This window comes from Melanerpes formicivorus, unplaced genomic scaffold (genome assembly GCF_026170545.1).
Source record: "Melanerpes formicivorus ecotype bairdi unplaced genomic scaffold, bMelFor1.0.p_v2 SCAF_3, whole genome shotgun sequence".
Classification (NCBI taxonomy): domain Eukaryota; kingdom Metazoa; phylum Chordata; class Aves; order Piciformes; family Picidae; genus Melanerpes; species Melanerpes formicivorus.
The window spans coordinates 32173636-32182627 of record NW_027142355.1 but is presented as its reverse complement, the minus strand read 5'-3'; the positions used below and the strand labels follow the sequence as shown (position 1 = coordinate 32182627).

The 8992-nt window shown below is 40.6% G+C and overlaps 1 protein-coding gene across 2 annotated transcripts; it reads left to right on the top strand.

The window, feature by feature from the left end:
• The first annotated feature begins 312 nt into the window (after positions 1-312).
• LOC137458681 (arg8-vasotocin receptor-like) lies at positions 313-6369 on the top strand. Of its 2 annotated transcripts, none has more exons than XM_068170028.1 (2): positions 313-1382; positions 2428-6369. In XM_068170028.1, the coding sequence occupies exons 1-2, from the start codon at positions 467-469 to the stop codon at positions 2625-2627; spliced, it is 1116 nt and encodes a 371-aa protein (XP_068026129.1). In that variant the 5' UTR covers positions 313-466; the 3' UTR covers positions 2628-6369. The 2 variants fall into 2 exon arrangements, 1 of the variants encoding a protein (XP_068026129.1); XR_010991902.1 differs by having other exon boundaries at positions 909-997; positions 2428-2515.
• Positions 6370-8992: the final 2623 nt, after the last annotated feature.

Below are 8992 nucleotides of genomic sequence, written 5' to 3'. Positions count from 1 at the left end.
TGCTTCAGCTGAAGCAAGCTCTCCTGATTTGCGTAAAACAATATTTTCAAGAGCTCTCCTGAGTACGATCATTTAAGCATGAGTTTGGCCACAGCTATTTACAAGTTCGAGTTTTGACTGAAGTGAGTAGTTGAATTACGTTACGCCTCTGAAGTTTGCCTTTTATTTATATATTTCCCCCAGTTGTGTGGCTCGATCTGCCATTGGCTGCAGTCCCTGCAGCCTACCCGAGGGCTCTGCAGTTACATAAGGCTCTGTCTGCTGGGAGCCTATATAAAGCCTTTCTGCACACCAGCAAGAGACAGAATTTTACCAAGATCCAGGTCTCACTGCTTTAGTTCACTCAAGCAGGAGACTTGAAGATACACGGAAACCTGAACCCAGGCTGGTTTGTTTGCTAGCCAGTGCTTCACAGCTGTTAACCCGAGTTGCAAGTAGCAGCTACTGTGAGTAGCTTCTGTGCATTATGAAGAATTTTTCATTTCCTATGCAGGATAACACACATCAGACTGAGAGTCCTCCTCCTCACAGATTCCTGAGTTTGACAAATCAGTCAGATCCTGTTGGAAGACCAGAACGAGATGAGCAGTTAGCTCAAGTAGAGATTGCTGTCCTGGGGGTCATATTTCTGACAGCATCAGTAGGCAATTTTATTCTCATACTGGTACTGTGGCGAAGAAGAAAGAAGCTCTCTAGGATGTATGTGTTCATGCTTCATCTCAGCATTGCTGATTTAGTGGTAGCCTTTTTTCAAGTGCTGCCTCAACTCATATGGGATATTACAGACGTTTTCATAGGGCCAGATTTCTTGTGCAGAATTATCAAGTACCTGCAATTGCTGGGCATGTTTGCCTCTACTTACATGATAGTTGTCATGACAGTGGACAGATATCAAGCTGTTTGCTACCCTGTGGTCACTTTCCAAAAGAAGAGAGCTCTCTGGAACATCCCCATTTGCACCAGCTGGTCTATATCGCTGCTTCTTAGCCTACCACAGGTATTTATCTTTTCTAAGACTGAAATATCTCCAGGTATCTTTGAATGTTGGGGTGAATTTATTCAGCCATGGGGCCCAAGGGCGTATGTGACTTGGATTTTTGTAGTTATATTCTTTATTCCCTCAGTCATCCTTATTGTGTGCCAGATTAAGATTTGCAAAATAATCAAAAGAAATATTCATGTGAAAAAACAGAGTGAATGTGAATTAACAAATCAGAAGCAAGTCCTGCCATCCAGAGCAAGCAGTGTGAACTGTATTTCAAAGGCTATGATCAAGACTGTAAAAATGACAGTGGTGACAGTTGTTGCATATGTTCTCTGTTGGTCACCTTTCTTCATTGCACAGCTGTGGTCTGTGTGGTTCCCCAGTGTCATAACTGAAGGTAAGGTCCTCATTCATAACTTCATAGCAGGCTAGCATTTTACTGTGCTGCTTCATATTTGCACTTTGCTTTTTGTGCAAGAGTTACGTGTAATAATTTGAGTATGATTAAAAGAAATACCTAGATTGACTATTGACTGTATTGAGTTAGTTACAGAACTTCAAGTGTTACTTGATCAAAACATCATATAAGTGTGCAGTTTGTGTTTGTGTTTCGAGTGGTGAATGATTTAAAGATCGATGATCAGCATAGTGAATAGTACAATCTGCTCCAGCAAAGGTTTAGACTTTTAAAGGTTTTAGACATTAAAGCAGCAGTATTTCAGATTCTTGAGGCAAAGAGATTATTAAAAGTCATAAAATAAATATTTCATGTTTACTGGGTACAACAGTGATGTTACAAGACATCTGTTTTTTTTTCTGAATATTGAAATCATATTGATGAAATCTCTGTAGCACACTATGAAACAATAAAAAGCTGTGAAACAGCTGCTTGTGAAGCAAAAAAGCAAGGTTGAAAGAGGTACCAAAAAACATGTTGTAAACAAGATTAATCTTGTCAGACTTACACTGTTGCCTCTTTGTGAGAGGCTGTCTCTGTGGGTGACTTTATCTAAGTTCACCTTTTGTAACTCAAAGGTAAAAATCAAAGGGATAAAAAAAAAAGATAATAGCTCTGCCTCATGAAAAAAAATGAATCTTCTGATCTGTGTTTTAAGAATTCTTCCTGTGAGTGTGAATTTGAATCTTATTCTACATACCTTTATATCTATATCTGCATAGCAGGTTAGTAATTGCTTTTAAATTTTATGTAACTACACCAAAAAAGAGCTACATCAAGCTACTTAACTCTGTAATGCTTACAATACAGTGTGTTTCATACCTCCAGCAATTACAAATTGCACTGAATAAATGAAAATTTCCTACTACTAGATTAACTTTAATATGTGAACAAGGTATACCAGAAAACACAATACTGTGAAATCATTACTTATTTGTATGAGTGCTTTATTTACTCTGTTAGTCCTTTGCCTATTTCATTCTAGGTTCAGCGTTCACCATTATCATGCTCCTTGGCAATTTAAATAGTTGCACCAACCCCTGGATTTACATGTATTTTTGTGGCCACATTCCATATTGCACAAATAAGCATCTGGAGAACACCTCAGCTCAAGAGGAATCAGCAGTCACGGGGAGCATTCACCTAGTAGACAGAGACCCTGAGGAAAACAGTACTTCTGCATAAACATCGAGTACTTTCTGTTGCTTTATTATTTTTGCTGTGTTTGCAAGTTGTATTGCTATTTTACCACCACCCCTTGTTTTGTGGATAAAGAAGCTGGAAAATCGTCTTTTGTTGTGTAAATATATTCCTCTGCTGTTCTCTAGCATATACAGGAAGTTTCTGTGTTGTGCAAGTACTTCCATCACCACTGTGCTGTCAGAATGAATTCTTGTGAAGCCCGTCAAAAAATCATGAAAGTATCTAAAATATTTTATGCCCTGATGTACTTTCTTTTCTGTGATTCTGGGTTTCTAAGTAGTAAAATTTTATGACTGTCTGGTCCAACAAATTGAAACATAATTGGAAAGGAATCTGATGTAATTAGACTTGAATATGTTTTTGAATTGAACCATGAATTGTTTATTGTCCTCGTTTGATTGGAGGCCAGTCTAGCAAAAATTTAGAAGGCAGCAGAATGTCAGAAAAATCCTTTGCCAACTATTTAATACCTGTTTCAAATTAACTCCCTATATACATTTATCAAATGCCAAGCAGCTTAATGTAACTTTTAGAAAAAAGAATTCAGTGTCCTTGTGACACTGAACACTTCGGTCTCAGATGCCATTGTGCACCACAGGCAGTGTGACAGTCCAGGTTTGTGGCTTCATACCATGGGATTTGGTCTTCCACGCATTCTCTGATATGCAAGCAGTGAACTGACACCCCCCCCCCCCCCCCCCCGCCTCCAGATGCACAAATGCTTTGGGTGCTTTCATTTGGTATTCAGATTCATTTGTTCTGGCATGCAATTTATTGACAGAATGTGCTTAGAACCCCTTCAGGTTCAAATTCAATTATATCCCCTTTGTGGTAAAAATAAATCTTCCTATCTTTATCTCAAAATGCCATTTCCTTGCTAGTTTGTGGGTGTTTTATGCAGGTATCTATTTATTCCCCTTTCAGTGTATGCAGTCTAATCAGAGGAATATGGAAGGAATATCAGCAAGTCTTTTTCAGGTGAGAATAGAGCTGCACCCACAGAGATTCTTGGTGATACTTGTGTGTCATCTGCCTGCATTATACTATTCACATTTCATTTTTATGAGTGCTATCTCAAATTTTAGTGGAAAAGCTATAAAAATGGGATTTTTAAAATAGTCTTTTAACTGTGTAAAGAAATATTGACTGTAAGTATGTAATGATAGGACTGTGAGAAGTACTGCAGTACAATGAATAGTTATGATTCAGGTTAACACATGCTGATATGAAAGAATATTCTATAATCTCCATTCCATGTATAGTTAGACCTGATAGGGGTACAACCCAAATATTGATGTTCTTTATGATAGGAAAAGGTAGTATTCCAATCCAGCTGGTGAGAAGAACAGGTCTCCAGCAGGTAGGAAGAGGAAGAATTAGATAAAGCAGTACCAAAGAGGAATGGACAGCATCTGTATGAAATCTTTTATTGTAAATGCAGTTGATTTACACACACCCCCTTTAACTGCTAGTTGTTCATTCTTCCCTGCAACTTGTTCCCTGATAGAGCAATTCTGTAACTGAAATGGCAGTGTTCTTATCTGGGATATGAACATGCACAATACAATCCATTCTATGAACATGATATTTGTTATATTCAGCCACTAACTTTAAGACTTTCAGTCTAATTAGCTCTCATTTAGGTTCTCCTTTATGACTTGGTAAATCCATGGGTAATGGTAGGGTTGCTTTTTTTTTTTACTTGACAGAATCACATAGAATGTTAGGGGATGTAGTCCAACCCCCTGCTAGAGCAGGATCACCCAGAGTAAAATACGCAGGAATGCATCTTAACCTTACATAGCAAAATAGGCAGTGTTGAAAGGAACAGTAAATAGAAATACTTCAACCTGTGCCATTGTACTACTGGATTGGCACACTGAAAGCCTCAAAAGGTACACATTTGCAAAGAAAATGGGCTTTCAAATTGTATCCAGTCATTCAGATTCAGAACCCAATGTAAGTCACAGTACTGCTCAGAGACCACAGTAGAGCTGTGTCATTACACGCCACCCGGTCTGGCCTCTGATATTTAAACTGTATAAATTCTACTACTTACCATTTCTGGATTGCTCATATATTTGTTCCCAGCTCTATAAATAAGCTGGCAGAGCTTGATGTCTCAAATAACAGTAGTTCAATGTGTTCTATGAAAGTCTGAGAACAATATTAACCGTCCATATTTCAGATATTTTGATCGTGAATGAATGAAATGCCAGAAATTCTTAAATTCCAAAATGAATACTCACTGTTCATGATGTTCCAAACAATGATATTTTTATCTCTCAAGTGCTTACTTTCAAATTATTATTTTTTTGGTTGTCTTTCCCCTAAGTGAGTTAGGCTGCATTTTTCAAATCTAAGTCATCACACTGCATAGCCTGACCTGCCTGCCCCATGGACAGCACTGACCCATGACGAACACACTCGATCAGGAGTTTGATTATGGTCCACAATTTTCTTTCAAAACTCATTTTCAAATAATGGAAAATTCATTGTGGTAACTATTTTCCCACTAATAAAGTATTCTCTATAGAGCTTTAAGCATGTTTTAAAGAAGAGGGCATTTAAAAATACAGTGATGTTTTTTCCTTTGTGAATTTGGCTGTCAGTTTTCTTGACAGTTGTCACGTGAACATTGCATGCCACTGCTTTCTTCCATATTCTTCCTATTCATATTTCTTCCATATTCTTCATCTGGACTATGTATTTTTCAATTCACTGTCACTTAGATTTCCAATAGAAATTACAGTGTCTCATTAAGAGGCATGACTGTGAGACATCACTGCAGTCTGGCCAGGGTGTTTAATCCATAAGGGAGGCTCAGAAACTCAAGCATACACATCCATGGAGGCACTGTTGGAAGCATGTTGTGACAGTCTAATAAGTTTGTCTCTCTCTATGTGAGTCAACAAAGATAAAAGTGATAGCAGAGCCACTGGAAAGAAGGTGGAAAGAATCCTGTCCACCAATCCTGGATGCAAATCAGCTTGTGATTGCATCGTGATAACACGGGACTACAACAATGGACCCAAGGACCCAGCCATCACACCTTTAGGGCAAGATAATCACCACCTGTTTCCTGAGCTTTGTCTGGATGGAGACAGGGTAGACGGAGATTCCCCCCTCCTCCAGCCAGGGTCTTGCCTAAACACACAGATTTCCTGCCACTGGAATTCCTGAGGGACAATATTTGACTACATACCTAAGGACTAAAAAACTGTATAAAAGACTTGAGCAACTACTGGTTTAGAGAGAGAAACACAGGAGAGAAACAGAGGAGAGAAACAGAGGAGGAAAACGGGGAGAAAAATGGAGATGAAGGAAAACACAGGAGACGGGCCAGGCCGCTGAGAAGCCGGGACAAATGCTGCTCCGGAGAACAGAAGCTGCCCGGAGGACCACAGCTCCAGCCAAATCCTCAGCACCGTTCCTGTATCAACCCAACATCTCCCCAGAGGACCACAGCTGTTCTCCAGCAAAAGCCTCACCACGGTTACTCTACAAACCCAACATCTCCTGCAGCACCTTTCCTCCACAGACTTTATCTTGGGGGGGATGAGGGGTGTGGTAATATAATTCCTTTCCTCTTCTATCTCTCGTCTCTCTCTCTCTCTCTCTTTATTTTCTCCCTCTCCCTTTCTTATGTCCACTTTCTCTATTTTCTCCCTCTTCCTTTCTTATGTCCACTTTATTTATGTAATAAATAGTCTAGCTGTTGATACTTTGGCCTCGTTTGTGCCATTAATTTCACAACATGGGAATATTTAAAAGAACTGTGTCTCTGGACCAAGACATCTAATGTCTCCGGACCGTGACACATGTGCAAATGGGAAAAATCCAATTATCAGGTGAAAATTTTCCTCATCAGTGCCTAGGTTCTGTTTTCTCACACAATTTCTGAGCCCAAAGGGAATGAAGGAAATGGCTATATTCTTGATACTGGCACTGCCAGATAGTTTCTGGTTATCTGGGTAGGGTTATTTTTGGCTTTCTGGGGTTTTGTTTCCCTTGGGAAAGAGACAGTTCAGTTCTAGGTGTTTGTTTCTTTCTTAAAAATTAATGCTTTGTGTTTCAGAGGACAGATAAGAGAATTCAAAGACAATGTAATCTATCAATTCTGTACAGATTTAGTATGGGGAAAATCCCCAAACCTTAGTAGAGTGAAAGGTAAGTCCCAATATATGTTTTGCATTCTTTACAGTATGTTTTGGTAATTATGTTATTCAACAGAACTGCAGCTGTATTTTCATAGCCAGTCTCAGTTCAGCTACTTGCAAATGGTGAATACTGAAGCCAGAAGTGTCAGGTCATAATCTCTTTAATCTGCCTATTAAATGCTGCTGGCAAATTTTAAAGACCATGCCAAAACAATGCCCTGCCAAATTCACTTTGGTCACTTAGTTTGACAGTTGTAACTGGTTATTTAGGTAGGTCAAATAAGCCCCTCTTGTCTCTCTGTTGTTGGGGGAAGACTAGCAGTTTGATGTGGAGACCCAGGTTGGAACTGGCAGAGTTTATTATGTGAGGCAGACACAGCATGCAGATATGGATGTATTGTCTAGCTCCCTAACACATGAACAGAGTAAAAGCATCCCTAAGTGCATCCAAATGTTAGCTATTCTTGGCTAAACAGTATCATGAGCAGACAAAGGCAAAGCAAGATGCTGTGACTAGTCAGTTCTTCCAGTCAAATCCACTTTGGATTGGATTTGTCAGAGAACAAAAAAAAAAGAGGCAAGCCTTTTTCTATCTTCATAAGCTAGGAATCTGGCCCTGAATGCCCTGGGTGTTTCCTGTGGAAAACATGCCTGATTTTGAACTAGATGTTTCATACATGCAGCAAAACAGGAAAACAGTTCAAATGAGAATTGCATTACTTACAGTGAGGCAGTCAGAAATAATTTGTTTACTACCACATTAGCTGATGCATATAGATTTGAATAGAAATTAAATCACACTATTAGATAATCAGAAATTAAATGATGGAATTTATGACTTCAAAACTCCCAACTGCCATCCCCAAATCCAGCTCTTCAGTATTATGTGTGCCAACAATAGGTTCCTCTGTGCTCTCACAATCCCTAGTGGACCTTCTGCAATACAATTCCCAAACTCTACTCATCCTAATCTATTGCAGACATACCCCAGATTGTCCTCACTTTGCCTCTGTGTCTTTTTTCTTGGGCTTGTGTGATGCTACCTTGATTGCCACTTGAGGACATTGTGAGAGTAATCTCATTAAGAAAGCAAATATTGAAGAACTCTACAAGTTCTCTGTAAAACTCCCACTACCTTGTGCTTCACTTTTTCAGAAATGAAAGAAGAAGCTTCAAGTGAAGCTAACTGGCCATACTCCCTCCCTCTTGCTTTTCCTGCCAACACAGCAGAGCAGAGCATATGCTTTTGACTAGAAAAGTTAGCCCTAAATCTAAGTAATCTGTTATCATCCAGCTCCATAATGAAATTTGAAGGTTATGAAACTCTAACCAGAGGTTTCTTGAATTTATGTCAAATGTTTCCCTAGAGGTACAGTGCAAACATTCTAGAATAGAATAGAATAAACCAGGTTGGAAGAGACCTTCAAGATCATCGCGTCCAACCTATCACCCAACACCACCTAATCAACTAACCCATGCAACCAAGCACCCTGTCAAGTCTCCTCCTGAACACCTCCAGTGACAGCGACTCCACCACCTCCCCAGGCAGTCCATTCCAATGGGCAATCACTCTCTCTGTGTAAAACTTCCTCCTGACCTCCAGCCTGAACTTCCCCTGGCGCAGCCTTAGACTGTGTCCTCTTGTTCTGGTGCTGGCTGCCTGGGAGAAGAGACCAACCTCTGCCTGTTTACAACCCCCCTTCAGGTAGTTGTAGAGAGCAATAAGGTCACCCCTGAGTCTCCTCCTCTCCAGGCTAAGCAGCCCCAGCTCCCTCAGTCTCTTCTCATAGGGCTTGTGTTCCAAGCCCCTCACTAACTTCGTTGCCCTTCTCTGGACTCGTTCCAGCAAGTCAACATCCTTCCTAAACTGAGGGGCCCAGAACTGGACACAGGACTCGAGGTGTGGCCCAACCAGTGCAGTGTACAGGGGCAGAATGACCTCCCTGCTCCTGCTGGCCACACTGTTCCTAATGCAGGCCAGGATGCCATTGGCCCTCCTGGCCGCCTGGGCACACTGCAGGCTCATGTTCATCCTACCATCGACCAGCACCTCCAGGCCCCTCTCTGCCTGGCTGCTCTCCAGCCACTCTGACCCCAGCCTGTAGCACTGCATGGGGTTGTTGTGGCCAATGTGCAGAACCCAGCACTTGGATGCGTTTAATCTCATGCCGTTGGACTCTGCGCATC

Bases quoted from the DNA above. Each gene is read 5' to 3' on its own strand.
- LOC137458681 (XM_068170028.1), top strand. From the start codon at position 467: ATGAAGAATTTTTCATTTCCTATGCAGGATAACACACATCAGACTGAG. The intron at 1,383-2,427 runs GTAAGGTCCTCA...ATTTCATTCTAG, and splicing joins CCCCAGTGTCATAACTGAAG to GTTCAGCGTTCACCATTATC.